The sequence below is a fragment of the Brachyhypopomus gauderio genome, chromosome 4 (genome assembly GCF_052324685.1).
Source record: "Brachyhypopomus gauderio isolate BG-103 chromosome 4, BGAUD_0.2, whole genome shotgun sequence".
NCBI classification, from domain to species: domain Eukaryota; kingdom Metazoa; phylum Chordata; class Actinopteri; order Gymnotiformes; family Hypopomidae; genus Brachyhypopomus; species Brachyhypopomus gauderio.
In genome coordinates, this window is record NC_135214.1 from 4,071,371 (window position 1) to 4,087,537 (window position 16,167).

The following is a 16,167-nucleotide window of genomic DNA, read 5'->3' on the forward strand; positions in this document are numbered from 1 at the left end:
CAAAACCAGCTTGGAAATACATAACGGTGACAGCTATAGTCATTCTTCAGATTTTGCAAGGCCCCAGTAACTGAATATGTATGTTGAGGAGGCCGGGGTGATGTGACAGAGGTGACACATGGGTGGAGGAATATTCCCTGGGTTTGTGAGGCGATGATCAGGGTTATGTCTGCATAAGAGAGAGTGCAAGAAAACAATAGAAATATATTATGCATGCTCTCCCAAACCTGAACTGGGAATGTGTGTGACAGCTTTCCACTCAGATGTGTGTGTGTGTGTGTGTGTGTGTGTGTGTGTGTGTGTGTGTGTGTGTGTGTGTGTGTGCGCGCGCGCGCGTGTGTGTGTGTGTGTGTGTGTGTGTGTGTGCGTGCGTGCGTGCGTGCGTGTGTGTGTGTGTGTGTGTGTGTGTGTGTGTGTGTGTGTATGGTATGTGTGTGCATGCGCGTTTGTGTGTGGAATGGCTTCAGCTTATTATGGTCCCATAAAGAAAATCCCAGCAGTTGTCAGGCTGTCAGACCTATACCCACCCACCAGGTATAAGATACTCTTTCAATATATCCATCATATAACCACCCAATCAGCATTTTACTCTCGCTAAAATACCCAGAATTACAAATACGCAGAACTAGGCCCAGAGGCTACAGTTAAGACTGCACATCTGCATGAGATACTCCCTTTCCACTGCTCAGTGTTATCTCATATCATCTCCTGCATGGAGGACCCTAGAAGATCTGACAAGGGCCCCTGGGGGTTTGGTGGGATCTCGCTGTGCGAGTACACATCACAAAGTCTAGAAGTCTCATGCAGTGCATCAGAAAGGCTGGCCTGTGGCAGGTCTGGGATCAGTGTGAAAGCCCCTTCCCCAGGTCTGTGGTGCACTAGATGAGGTCCTGTTCTATTCCCGGTGTCATCACATCTTTTGGCTTGAGGGTCTATGTTCCATTATAGTCAGTTAGTTTATTTCACCATTACTTGAAGTGTGGAGAGAGGTTTGTGCTGGAGGTTGTGATGGTTGGACACACAGTGTTCAGATCGGGGACAGAAAGTAAATGCAAGAAGGTCAGTCTGCGTGCACGCATCCACATTCCATACTTAATTTACCCAATAAATCTAACAAAATGAACTAGAACTATGACCCAGTGATAACACAACAGCAAATCAGGCCAGGAGAGACTCCAGGGTTAAACACATCATCACAGGTAATTTAGCTACGAAGCATATGGACATGCATATGGACAATCCGTGCACATTGGCATGTGTGCGTTAAAGTGATTACTCCGCCACTCGAGTAGCACGAAGACTGTCGTCCTCCAAACGCCCTGTGCAGCCTTGATTCCCAGGGGAGAGTACTGTCAGTACTTATATGTGCATCATCAACTTCAAGTGAGAGGCTGTTCAAAATTTGTAATTTACTTCTAACCAATCATCTAACTGCCCAGGTGTGAATGGAGATGAACACTGAAGCGGAGAGGCGTTTTTCACTGGGGAACTAAGCATGGATCAGATTACACGCCCCTTGATTTGAAGGTGAATTTATGACAGGTGGAATTATTAACACATTCAGTGGCTGAGTAATAATTTACAGCAATCTTTTGCTCTCTCTCTCTCTCTCTCTCTCTCTCTCTGTTAGTCTCTCTCTCTCTTTCTTTCTGCCAGTCTCTCACTTTCTCACTCTCACTCACTCTATTGTTCACGGTCAGTTTCTGTTTCTTCATTTTTCTCTCTTTCTCACTCTGCTTTGGAGTGAAATGTAACTGCATTTATGACAAAGTATGGCTCAGTAAGCTTTTACATGGCGTTTTTATTCAAACAAAATAGTCGCCACATATTCATTTGGTACAGCTGCAGAATTCCACTGATAAAACTTTTTCGTCTGCAAAGAGAGTGAATGTTTACAGTCAGTGACCAGACTGGTCCTCCCATTCGTCTCACCACACACTCACAGAAAGAAAATCTCTGCTTTAACTTAGGACTGTGAAAACTTCCTTTCTGGCTGGGTGCGAACGAACATTTGTCGACTACAGTGGCTTTCAGAAAAGGAACACCGGTTCAAAGACCCGTGCACAGCGGGAGGAGACTGGAGCCGCATATCTTTACTGAGCGACATGCAGTCAGTGCACGGTAGCCACCCAAATACATGGAATGCCAAGCATGTGGTTCTGCGTTATGAGGCGTTTGCAGCCCCGAACGGTCTCCTGAACATCCATTGCGCACGTATGGAGAAATAAACGCTGAGGAAAGCAAAGGAGAGCGTTCGGGCTCCTGCTACACACCCTGCTGCATATTTGGTTGTTGCAAATCTGGGGAGCCGCAAGATTAGCTTTATATGAGCAGTCAGCCGAGGAAAACCATTGCCCATCCGCCGGGCTGCTGACAGGCTGCGCGCCGTAATTTACAGCGTTATCGCGGTGTGACGCTATGAAATTCAGGCTCTGGATGATGCAGATGTGACTGAAAATCAAAAGCTACCATGGCAACGCGAGGAAGAAGCCACGCTTACTAGTAGTTCATATTACAGACAGCACATTTTAAAAACGTCCACGAACTAATAGCTGTAGCTAGAATAGATGTAATAGGCATTAACAATAGGTTTACCCCAGTGCCTTCCTATGCCAGATGTGATTCCAGTCTACCTATTCCAACTAAACCAGTGTTCAAGGCACAATGGAATACCAACAATTTTAATAAGACAGATTTACCTTCTCGCCTTAAGAACATCCCCAGATTTATCCGGTAACGTATTCGGTGTTGAGCTATCACCTGCAAATGTACACAGCAGCCCAAGTGAGCGAGCGCTTCTGAGACTGAGTTAACACCCTTTCCAGGCGGATCACAGGCGACGCGCTCTGGCGGCCGCGACTGGGACTCATGGCTGAATCGATGGGCGGTGTAATACCATTTTCTCCCACTAGAGGGAGTTACTGGAAGCAAATGCTAATCATTTGACGAAAATAATGTCGTAATAATTAGTGTTAAGCATTCGGAAGTCGAAAGGGTGGATCAGGTGTTGCCCTTTGGTCTCAGTTTTTATATGAGCCGCTTATTTGAAAGGAGGTGAAGCAGAATATGCTGTAAAGTACCACAGGAAGGGTACGTTTCGAACCACTGGCTCTCCGTACGACCCCTGCTGATTCCTACGTGATAACTGAGAGGAATCAAGTGTTTTAGAGCCGGAAATTCACAGACAATGTGACGCAACTAAAAGGCAGCAACGGCATTGTTGAACCGATTTCATTTAACGCAATCTTGTACTTATCTACGTTAATATTTGCAAATGCAGTTGTGCGCAACCTGTAGTTTACTTTTTCAATTTGATAATACAGTAATAATAATAGGTTACCGTTTCATTGGTCAGTGCTAAGAAACCTGCTCTGTGCGAGGTTCTGTGAATCAATCGTATAAGTGTTTGTAATTGAATCTGGGTTCATAACGAATGTGGGAGCAACTTACTGTTTTACTCTAAATGTGTTGCCGTCACTATAGCCTTCTTTCATAATATGGATATATTATGATGAATGCGCCCCCCCCCCCATTATAATGCAGCTTCAAGGTTGAAACATTCACATGGAGAATCTCTTCAAGTCGCCAGACGGAGCCCTGACGAAAAGGACAGTGTACCTATCTCCCCCTTTATGCACTGAGCAGTTCCGTTGGGGTTGCATTGGATCAGCGCACCGACTTGTATTATTTCCTAATGACCAACAGAGGGCGCAATATACCGTGTTGTAAACACGACGTCTATCAGTGTAGCCCGTGGGACTTGGCCCACTGCCTGCTGGATTAAAGTAAAGATTAAATATTATATTCCCTGACTTCATAATCATATGTAGTAAGACGACACATCACAGTCCTCTATTGAAATATCTATTTCATTCACTTTTCATCATATGCACCTTTCATTTTTGTAGTTCGTCCTCAGGGTATTTCCTTTGTCCCCCAAGTGGTAATTGAGTCGTAATTGAATAGCGCTGGAATACTGACCACTTAATGTTGTACTAGTGTGTAAATATGTCAGCCACTCCCGCTTAAGTTCACATGTTCCCCACTGCAACATTGCCCTGAAATGGTGCAGTGCGGACTATGGCAACTCTGGCAGTCTGTATTCCAATGAGGGAGAAAAGAGAGGGAGAAAAAAAGAGAGATGGGGGCGGGGGCTCAAGTCATCCACAAGCAAAGCCATAGTTAATTAAACGAAACAAGTAAAAGTAGCTAATACAAAAAACAACTCGAGTTGTCCACCGTGTTATCTATAGAATAGAATAAGAAAATGTGACATTACATACAGATACATGTATACGCCAATACAAAACACAAATTAGCCTAATTCACTTTCCCTAATAGGAAATTAGTAACAAAATTCCAACTCCAAAAAATAATAAATCTCTTTACAAATATACTTACAAATAATACCTAATATAATTATATTAGGATATTATATTATATCATTATATAAATGAATTAGAAAAGTACATATCCATAAAAAGTATAGTCTACATAGAGCATAGAGTAAATGTGATTCTTTAGAAAATAATAAAATGGAACAGTGATCGAGTTTGGTGTGATAACAATTATATATAAGCCTATCACGACTTTAGGCCTAAATGTGTGTGTGTGTGTGTGTGTGTGTGTGTGTGTGTGTGTGTGTGTGTGTGTGTGCGTCCGTGTGTGTGTGTGTGTGTATATATACATATATAAATTATAAATGTCCTGTGAGGGCGGAAATGGTTTTGTGAAAACAAGTTTGACACCCAGTTGAATTATACATTTTTGAGAATGTAGACTACACTTTAAGTAGATTTTAAAGGTCTTAAACTAAAAAAAAACGAACGTACATTTCCCTCCAGGAAATGTAATTAATATGTGATCACTTTGTTTAAAATCGCGAAGACGTGGCCAACTGCGTGCAGATGGCTTGGAGCGCCAGTGTGCCGATCTGATTGTGTCGAGAGTGTCAGTCTCTAGGTGAGAGTTAATGAGAACAGACTGACTTTTTATTTGCATTATTTTAAAAAGCGCCCTGTCCTTCCTCCATTTCTCCGCGGTGCGTACCCATCTGTCTGTACACAAAAGAGCTGTGAAGCCGTCTGGGACCCTGCTGAAGAAGTGGTTAGGGTTATAATGTTAGAAGTGGTTAGGGTAATAAAACCGCATTTCAACACAAGGATGCATGCATAAGGAACAGTTGAACTTCTCTCGCTGTCCACACATTCTGACTGAACAGACGGAGAAATATTTGACGGATGACTCTTGCTGCTGTCGCGAATTTTGAGTAACATATGGCTATTTGTTTGAATATGGTAACGCTTTTAGCGGTTTCAATAGACTTAACGTTACAAGCAGAGAGGACAAATTGGCTCTTTGCATGAGGGGGTCAAACACGCTACCTGTGCGCTGAAAGAACTAAGGGCTAATGATCCAACACGTCTCCCTGACAGACAGGCTGGCATATGGTGCTCCAGTGGGCCACGGAGCCATTGCATAATCCTCAGATGGGCCTGTAGACTTTTAGTGTGCTCGTTTTCGACGCAGGCAAAAACGTGTGTAGCCCCCCTCCCCGAGCACACAAATACGCATGTTTCTCTTTTGGTCAGACCCTGTGGGTAAACCTGCATATTTTCACGTGTTAAATCTGGACTTTCTGAAGAATTATGAAAAGCTTGATGGGGTGGGGGGGGAGACATTTTAAATAAAGTATATATGTAACTTTATATGTAACTATACTATCTTTCTTTCTTTCTTTCTATCTATCTATCTATCTATCTATAGATAGATAGATAGATAGATGTGTAGTATGTAGTATACAAAACATGTAGTGTGTAGTATAGTGTGTGTAGTGTAGTGTGTAGTATTACAAAACATACTTTTTCGAGACGTTTGAGACACACCTCAAATGTTTCGGTTTCTTTAACACATAGCCTATTTATATTTCACGCCGGGTTCCCAATCCCAGCAGTTTCCGTCATTTCAAAGTAGTTATGATACATCACTCTAGCCGATATCCTAAAATATTCTGTGGCTTGATGGCCACGCCCACAGTCCCTCTTGTTTGGTTCTGTCCCGCGGGAGGCAGCAGACGGGCCGTAATTTGGTTGCCTTGGTTCGTCTGGACCAACACCTGTCTCGTCTCTAGGGACTTCGTGCTGGATAGGGGAGAAAAACACGTGCTCAAATAATGCTCACACTCTGTGGCATTGCCTTGACTAGTGTCTTCCTTCAATACGCCACAATGTCGGATCATTTAAAATAACTGTTTTGTCAAAAAAGTGTCATATAGGGTTGTTTGACAAAATATATGCATTCAAGTCAAAGTAAACAGCCTGGAAACTTGGGCGTAACCCCAAGATGTTTTAATCGTTTCATCGTTGATCATTTAAATAATTTAAAAGAAATTCATTAAAGTTATAATTTCATAAATTAGTTATGCTGCAGTGATTTGCTTTAAAATGGCCCAGGATCGTCGTTTCTATGCCATTTAGTCTAACAGTAAATACATAAATAGCTTAAACTTTTGTTCGTTGAACTTGTTCCATCCAAATATGAAATCCTAACACTTCACAATGCAAAATGACTCGCAAGCCCCGATATGCCAGGACATCTTTGGATATAAAGCAGACATGAAACATTTTACTCTAAAAGTTGAGTCCATATAGCTAAAATTAGCTTTAAGACCAAAGATCGTAGTCGTGGTCGTAGTAGAGAAAACATCTCCTCGAACAGCCTTTACTAGACTTTTGGAGATATATATATATAGTTTTTTTTCTATAGAGAGTTTTCACGAGCTACATGTAGGCCTACAAACTTCGTAAGATATTGTAGGTATCCTGGCCGTTTTGTAAGCATTTGATATACGACCCCAAGACTATAGATCCTTCCTATCCAATACACTTCACTGGAATACATCAGTAGCACTGAAACCACATGTAACAACTTGTTTCATTGACATTTAAGATCTAGGTAGTGTTAGCATGTCTACTACTACAAGGTGCAAAGGAAGAGCGACAGGGAATCTCATTTGTTAAAAACGAATTGCACATTGCATTATATTTACAATTATTAAATACCTCACACGAGCCTTGTTTAAGGCCACGCTGCAACGCCAATCGGTCAACATAAAATAATCTATGAACACTCTTAAAATGTTATAAAAAGACCAATTATACAACGATTTCTTCCAGCATTTGAAAATATACTACTCTACGTCTTTTCACAAGCTACGTTTTGTAAAACTGAACTGTAAACGTTTCTTGGAAAGTGAACGCATATATTTGAGTCGTTTTAGTTTGCTTATTTTACGACACACAATCTCACATAAATCAATCCTGCACCTGCGGACCGTTAAATATTGGCCTGTCCAGGGCCGGAGTGGGCCACTTGTTCAGCCCGGGAGTTTCATGCCCAAAATTATTTTTCCATCCCAATCGGCCCAAACTAGAGATTGACATGAGCCGGCCCATAGGGAATCCTCCCGAATCTCCAGATTAGCCACTCCGGCTCTGGGCCTGTCCTTTACTTAGGCCGAATGGGTCGGTTACTACTCTGTCTCTATAAACAAGACTTAACAGCAGACTTTAGTTATTGACAATATTCATGTTCAGTGCCAGGAGTGTTGGTAACAGTCCTATATATTAAAACGTTCGAATGTTCTCCAAATGGTTTATACGTCCAAAACGTGATTCAGATAAGATATGTAACAAATAGCGAGTCGAAGGATCTCGATCTTCGAAAGTTTCTTGTCGGGCGGAAGTGTTGGCAGCAACTTCCTCAGCTCGGCGAACGCCACATTAAAGGCCTCCACGCGGATGCGCTCGCGCGTGGCGTGAGCCATCCGGTACTTGGCAGTCGCTCGTCGCCTCCGCCGCTTTTCCTCCCTGGTAAGCGCGGGCGGCGCGAGCGAGCGCGTCTTCCCGTCACTTTCCAGTGGTTCGTCAGGCACGCATTCCACTTTTATGACGTTGAGTACTGTTTCCGGGTCCGACTGACCCCATAGCAGATCAGGATCGGTTTGGTCTGGGCTCAGCATCATTTTAAGGACTGTGCAGAATATTGTATGCGAAATGCTGTGGTATAACAGTCCTAACAAACACAGACAGGCAGACAGAAAGAAAGAGAAAGAGAAACAGGGAAACAAAGAAAGAGAAATCAATTTTTATTGTATTTGTTTACATTTTATTATGAGTTTATAGGTCTACAGCTACATTTATTAAGATTTTTTAATTCAGTTTTCCCAATTGCAGAAATTGTAACTTACGCAGGCTCTGTTATATGTTAACACAATTAAGTGTAAAATAGGAACTACGGTCATTTAAAGCGCAAAGTTCAGTTTCAGTTTTCACCAGGTAGAGGCTTCCGATAATTCACGAGCTGCAAGGTGGGGGTTTTAGCATTTATAATGTCATTGAAATTCATAATGACGATTGTAAATACACAGCCAACTCTCTACGAAAGTTAATTGAAATCAATTAAATTCAGAGTGTCTAAAACTACACGACCGTCTGCGTTATACCATGGATCATGGGAATGGCTGTCTCGCGCTGTCTGTAAAGAAAAGTAGCCTACATGTCCAAGTGACCAAAAAACAAAAACAACCGACCAAACAACCAACCAACCAATCAAACAAAACAAATAAACAACAACAAAAAATACACCAAAAAACCACGAAAAAAGGAGCATTACAACTCAGTGAAGAAGAAATAACACCATTAAATACTTTCACAGCTAAGCTTCGTTACTCGATTATACAGAAATGAAATACGTAACTCTTCCTGAAATATGACTTAATATCAGTTACACGGCAAAATTGCGTAGCACCATACGAATACAGACTACATCTACTTGTGTAAATGTAGGCTACTTCGATCATTAGATATTATTTACTTAAAACTTACCGTCTGCCTCCACAGACAATCGTGTGATGCCGAGTTCGAACAGAATGTCAGAAATCTGTTGAGTTATTAGTATATCAGTCAAGTGTTCAAGTGTCTTCAGCGTTCAATCCACTCATTTCAAATTTACATTTTCTGTGATTTTTCTTTAAAAAAAAGCCCAATTTTCTGCTGCCAAGTTTCCGGTTGTCTCTGCCAAAGATTAAATGTTTTCAGCATCAAAGACTATATTAACCGAGACAGCGTTGCAAATTGACAGCTATAAAACATGCTTAGAGATAATTAAAAAAATAAAATAAAAATCTCGGAGGATGCTGTCTCTTGAACTTCACGCGGAAAACAATGGACACGTTCGCGAAGGTAAGATCAATTCGAGCTGAACATCCTCAGAACCGTTCAGCTCGTATTTCTTTCCAGTGCGCTAACATGCTGTTCGTGATATCCCTTAGCTGAATAACACTTGCGCGTGCCAGAAGTCTTGGTGTTGATGGTTAGATAGATGACAGTGGAGTGACGGAGAAATGACGACGGACTTGGAACACATTTGGTGAATACTCTCTCTCTCTCTCTCTCTCTCTCTCTCTCTCTCTCTCTCTCTCTCTCTCTCTCTCTCTCTCTCTCTCTCTCTCTCTCTCTCTCTCTCTCACTGGTCAGACATGCACGCACTCATCTTTCCCCTCTCAGCATTTTTCCTCCAACTCATTTAACAGACTCTCACTCTCCTGGTCGCATGTGACTGTTTACACTTTTTCCTTCATGGTTATCTATTACGCCTGTTAGTTTACATGGCCCATTTAGAACTTTTAAAGTACATAACCCCTGACTCCTCCCAGAGCGCAGAGATCAATTTCAGCACCATGGTCAGCGCTAAGCAATTCCATCAACGGCGCCTTGGCCTCTTTCCCTTTACTAATCAGATCGAACTACACTTGCACTACATTAAGCTTTCTCTTCATCAGCTCTACCATCTGAAGCTGTGGCAATCTGCACTTGTGCTAAAGCATTACACAGTATGTCTATGAATACAACCTTACGAATATTTGGGTGTTTGATGGGAGATGTTGAATCTTGCACTGCTGCTCTGAATACTGTTTCCAGTTTCCACTTGAGTGGTATTTTAAGCGTTTAAAATTGAGTCTGGTATCAAATGTCCCTTGAATTTAGAGCTCACCTCGAGAATGCTGGCTGTTGGCTGCACAGTGATGGAGATGTTTGAACAGATAGAGGATGTTTAATGAGTGGTACTGGATAAAAAAGTATTCAAAAGAAACTTTTTTTTAATATTCCACTCCTCAGTATCACCGTGGTAAAATAGTTTGGCAAGATTTAGGGAAAAATCTCTGTTCAATGTAATGGATTCCATAACTGTATAATGAAGTGAAATTTGTACTTTCTCTCTCTCTCTCTCTCTCTCTCTCTCTCTCTCTCTCTCTCTCTCTCTCTCTCTCTCTCTCTCTCTCTCTCTCTCTCTCTCTCTCTCTCTCTCTGTCTGTCTAGTGTACCTGGATATTCCCTGGATATTCCTGAGGAACTTTAACAGGACTAACCTTTGTAAAGAAAGCATAAGGAAAAAGACCCTGAAAAGGGTAGTAAAACAGGCATCGCATATCTGTGCACTGACTCACACTCATAAACCAACAGCCATGTGGAAGATTTGCTGTTACCTTCACTTTAACAAGCAGCGCAGCGTGACAGAGCTACTCTCACTGGAGGACGTGTCTGTGTTTGTGTTGTGGTCCATCATCTTATTTCTCTTGAGCATAAAGCAAGAGAACATCAACAAATCAAAGCAGCAAAATATTGTCTTTTAAACACAAAGAAAATGCCCTCCTGAAAAGTATAAACAATCCTGGGTTCAGAAATACATTCTCCTTTGTGTGGGTGGGTGTCCTAACTGACATTTTCATGTCCAGTGATTTTTGCCCTTTTGATAGGGGATTGCCATACAGATGGAAGACATGCCCAGAGTGATGCATCTTTGATTCAGTACTTTCAACCATATTTTGCTCTTTGTTGCCATTGTGAGTGATGAATTACTGTAAGTAGTAGTGAAATTCATCGAAGTGAGCAGTGAATTTTCGGGGTACTTGTAAATCAGCAGTGGGCCTACACAGACATTATGTAGTTACATAGCAAGTGTGAGGAGATGCGGGCAATTGCTTTTGCTTCTTAGGAATATTCCAGGATGTTATCAACATACTCTGTACATTAGCACACATTCAACCCCTCCCCCTGATAATAAAGGCCACACACACATGATGGGAAACACGAGTGAGAAAAGGACATATGGTGTCCAGAGATATCTACCCCTTCCCCCAAACTGGGGTATGTGTTCCTTGCTGAGCACTATATAGCACAGGAGAATGGCAAAGATTTCACTGACAGAATTAAGGTTTAGGTGTGTGTGTGTGTGTGTGTGTATGTGTGTGTGTGTGTGTGAGCGTGTGTGTGTATGCATGTGTGTATGTCTGTATGTGTGTGTGTGTGTGTGTGTGTGCACAAGTGAAAGTGTGTATGTGTGTGTGTGTATGTTTGTGTGTGTGTGTGTGTGTGTGTGTGCACAAGTGAAAGTGTGTATGTGTGTGTGTGTATGTTTGTGTGTGTGTGTGTGTGTGTGAGTGTGTGTGTGTGTGTGTGTGCACACGTGTGTTTCTGTGTGTGTGTGTGTGTGTGTGTGTGTGTGTGTGTGTGTGTGTGTGTGTGTGTGTGTGTGTGTGTGTGTGTGTGCTAGGGGCATCTGGCTAATAGCGCTGGAAGGATAGAAAGATGGATGGGTGGATGGAGAGATGGATGTAGGCTGGATGCCTCACCATGGCCCAGTAGATGGATGTGAGAAGGGGAAGTGGAGACTGAAAGAAAGAGAGAGTAAAGAAAGGGGTTAGGAAAGAGATACAGTTAACACACATGCAAACTGAAGGGAGATCACATCTCATTTAATAGCAAAAGGAGAACTGGACAGAATACAGGGAAGGTAACACAAAATATGGCCCTGCATGGCAGTATGATACAGTACAAAATAGGTTTTCAAGCCAAGGCCTGATTGTTTTAAAGGCTGATGGAGAGCCACCTCTGAAATGGTGCTCTCAAACTACAGACCTTATACTGTATTGTACGTGACACAGTGGTAAGGATAGAGCTTACGCATGTGTGTGTGTGTCCATATGTGTATACAAGCTTTTAATGTGGACTATACCCTCAGCTGAAAGCTTTTGGATCATGTGTATTGATCTCTGTTGTGACATACTGACTGATGGAAGACCCTTTAGGAACTTAATTCGGTGTAGGTCCTTAATCAATGAAAATGCCTCCTGTCATGCTAGATCATGACACACAACCTAACTTAATGCAAATTCAAACACATGCATGTGCATGTAGTCACTTACTCACACACACACACACACACACACACACACACACACACACACACACACACACACACACACACACACACACACACACATACACACAGATGTTTAACATATGGTACAAACAACATGGCACATATGTGATCTTCTTAGAGTCCAGATTTCACATGAATATTTAATGGTTTGGCCTTCTCTGCTGTACCATCCATTTTCTGACTATTTGTTAAAGTAATTCTCTCTCTGTCTTAAGTGGGGTACATAGTGTAAATGATGGAAGCCTAGGAAACAACCATCAAGTCATTATTCATATCCTGTTCAACTTTTTTGTTATAGTATTATGACTACAGAGAACACTCATATGGCTCAGATGGATCGTTAGCCCGTCCAGCACCATTTGAAAGAGGCTTGGAGCTCTTGCTGGCTGTATGGGAGTCCAACTGGGAGGAGCCGGGGTTCTTCAGCCACAGCTGGGTAGAGTGACCCCCAGCTGGGGAGAGTGACCCCCCAGCGCTGGACGGCACCCATTACTGCACAACGCAAGGCCAGCTGCAACTCATCAGCGGAGTCCACCTGAGCTCAGTCCTGTAGGCTACACTGGTGCCCTCGAGCACACACACACACACACACACACACACACACACACACACACACACACACACACACACACACATACGGATGCACTCACACACAGCCACAAATACACATTACATGCAAGAACAGTAGAAGGCAACATGACAGCAAGAAAGAATGAGATATATACAGGAAGAGGCAGAGAGATAGTGAGGAGGTGTGTGTTGGGGGCAGTAGAGACAGCTTTTTTTCTCTGTCTCACCCTCTCTTGTGGAGGGTGAGTTCAGGTCAGAAGCCTCCCCCTACTGTGGAGGACTCAGGTGGTGATCAGCTGAGCAAAGGAGGCGTGTGCATGTGTGTGTGTCATGGTGATGATGAGTGCCAGTATAAGGTTGTGTGCCAGGGGCCAATATTGCACCTGCGAAAGACCACCAGAGATGAATGTGTGTGTGTGTGTGTGTGTGTGTGTGTGTGTGTGTGTGTGTGTGTGTGTGTGTTTGTGCGTGTGTGTGAGTGTGTGTTCAAAAGGAAGTTGGAATACTTCATTAAAAATGTAATCAAAAACTATATTGATAGTTAAAAACTAACTATCAATATGTAAAGATGCATGAAAACAACAGTATGTTTCGAGTGGGCAGGGAGTTCAACTCTGTGTGTGTTTGTGTTTACGTCTGTCAGTGTGGATGTGTGTGTGTGTGTGTGTGTGTGTGTGTGTGTGTGTGTGTGTGTGTGTGTGTGTGTGTTTGTGTCAGTATGGATGTGTGTGCTTGCTCTTGTGAGAGGAGAGGTCCTGGTTAGTTCTTTCTACCATAAACAATATCTGAGGTGTAAATAACTGAGGCAAAGAGAGAACTAGAATCTCTCCCTTTCTACCTCTCACACTCTCTTTCTCAGCAAGATACTAGAAGTAATACAATGTGACAGGATGGAATCCACAAATTATTTCCCCAGCTCTGAGATGTGTTTTATTGTGTGTGTTTGTGTGTGCATGTGTGTGTTAATGAAAACATAGACCTGAGATTATAGATATATTTTGTTGAAACATCTATGTTTCAAGTGCAAGGACTATACACTTGCTCTCTGTCTCTCTTTAACATACACACGCGCGTGCGAACACATGCACATCTGACGTGTAAATCATCTGTCTGTATTCCTTTTTTTTTGCGGTCTCCATAGAGTTTAAAGACCATCTGTTTTTTCTAACAGGCATTTTTTTTTGTTATTTTCTCCCCTTCATCTCCTTTCTGAGTGCAGCATTCTCACTTTTTGGGAGGTGTCACTTATTAAGACCCGTATGGATTAAGATGATGATCACAATGTGTTATTTGTTATTTCCCACTATTGACATACTGCTTTACACTTTCAGTGAGCTAATTGTGCACCAGAGGATACTAAAATAATTTGGAAAGTCTTTATTGTTATAGACAGAGTCTTCCTCTTTAAAAAAACTGAATCCAAACCTGAAAAATGTTCCTACAGACACATTGTCCATCAGGTTTAACGTCAGTACCACACTGAAGTTGCTTCCTATTCAGGACCATGGACAGCACTTTAGAAATCTAAAGCAAGCGTAGTTTTTTTTTATGGTAACAAAAAATTACCAAGTAAGATCATATTCTCATTGCTTGACCTGAATTGTTTATTTTAATCTACCATTTATCATTATGACTATAATTTACTATGATGCTTTATTGGTGTTATTAGTGAGTCGTTATCACCTCCACCCAGTGCTGCTGGTGCAGAGTAGTCAGGAGATCTGGTCTATCAACACCACTCCCTCACTATAATTCACATCATATATCATTTCCATCATGTCTGTCAGATGTGTGTGTGTGTGTGTGAGAGTGTGTGTGTGTGTGTGTGGGAGAGAGAGAGAGAGTTTGTGTGCATGAAAGAGAAAGACATGAGTGAAATAGACACATGGGTATGAGAAACTGGGGTTTGGCCTGAGGAGTTCTGTCATTGTTACACAGCTGCCAATAGACCAGTAGTCTCAATCTCTCTCTCCCTTTCTCTCTCTCACTACCACTCCTCCTAAAAAAAACTCTACCTCGGGCCCCTTTCCCAGACCACCATAGCCACTCCCTAATGAAAAGTGACAGGCCCCATGATGATGGATTTTTCCTTTAAATTAGCTTCTTTCTCTCTCCCTCCCTCCCTCCCTCTCTCTCTCTCTCTCACTCTCTCTCTCTCTATCTGCCATATTCTGGCATTCATTGCAAGTACCCATGACAATATGCTGCTTGTGTGTATATTATCTCATTATTGGCTCATTGCATTTAAATTTTTTGTTTCCAAGAACATGAATCTATGCATTTAATGGGAGCCGGTAGCTCTAATTCCAGTAAGGCAACACACAAAAAAATCTCTTTTCCTGTTGTCAGGCCTGTGGGGAAGCACCTTAGTATCTTCAAACCATATGCTGCAATCTAACGTGTATGTGTGTCCATGCATGTGTGTCTTAGTCATTTGTTTTCCTTTGGTTTCTGAGGCACAGGGAAGGACAGGTCGCTGTGGTGATAATGCCTAGGCAATACCTAGGGAGAGGGGTTAGGTGTAAATTAGCTGATCACGGAATATAAAGTGAAACCTGGCATGTATGGGAGAGGGAGAGAGAGAGAGAGAGAGAGAGAGAGAGAGAGAGAGAGAGAGATAGATGCTCCAAAGCATGTCAGGACATGAAACTTCAAACTCCCTCTTGAGGTTTTGAATGCATGTTCATTGTCCTTTGGAAAACAACAGTCATGCCCACCCACTCACTCACACGCGAACACACTGTCACAGACACTTTCATATTCAGGGTGGTAAAATACACACTTGCATACCTGGCTGAGTATGAGAAAAATAACAGTAAGGGCACTCCATCGGCCTCTATAACAGAGTAAACATAAACAACAGGTTATCATCCCCACAGTGAATTGTGGAGGTTTTGGACCAGTTGTGCCTAAAGACATTTTTTCCAAGGCATTTTCATAAACTGTAATAAATATTAGTGGCCACTATTAAGTACACTTTCTTGTTAACAAAAGTAATCTGATCCACCAGACAATGAGGAATGCTTTTCAGGATATAAAACAACACACATTCAACAAGTTTAGTTGGACCAGAAATTAGAATGCGTAAGCCAGACCACTGCAGCTTTTTGGATGTTGTTAGAGGCAAGGTGATGACACATCACACACAATTGTGCAATTAACAATAACAAACACCAAATGATCATCTGAGTAATATAAACAATGTGCATCTCTTTCTAGCGACACCAAGAAGCATCCACTTTTTCGATGCATACTTCCATGAATAAATCCACAAGACACACCTCCAAGGTCCAGTAGGTTGCATGAACATGACAG

General features: G+C 42.2%; 2 protein-coding genes across 2 annotated transcripts in view; both read right to left on the minus strand.

Moving 5' to 3' along the window:
- vangl1 (VANGL planar cell polarity protein 1) overlaps positions 1–2,886 on the minus strand; it is a 25,078-nt gene extending 22,192 nt beyond the window's left edge. The window contains exon 1 of the mRNA XM_077001637.1: positions 2,700–2,886. The gene's annotated coding sequence lies outside the window, so the exon portion shown is untranslated. The remainder of the gene's footprint in view (positions 1–2,699) is intronic.
- Positions 2,887–6,856: 3,970 nt separating this feature from the next.
- On the minus strand, positions 6,857–8,023 carry nhlh2 (nescient helix loop helix 2). Its single transcript, XM_077001165.1, has one exon. It carries the CDS (start codon positions 8,021–8,023, stop codon positions 7,655–7,657), a length of 369 nt encoding a protein of 122 aa, XP_076857280.1. The 3' UTR covers positions 6,857–7,654.
- Between the last annotated feature and the right edge of the window lie 8,144 nt (positions 8,024–16,167).

What these genes read in the sequence shown, in the direction of transcription:
- nhlh2 (XM_077001165.1), bottom strand. Translation starts at nt 8,023, where the DNA reads ATGATGCTGAGCCCAGACCAAACCGATCCTGATCTGCTATGGGGTCAG.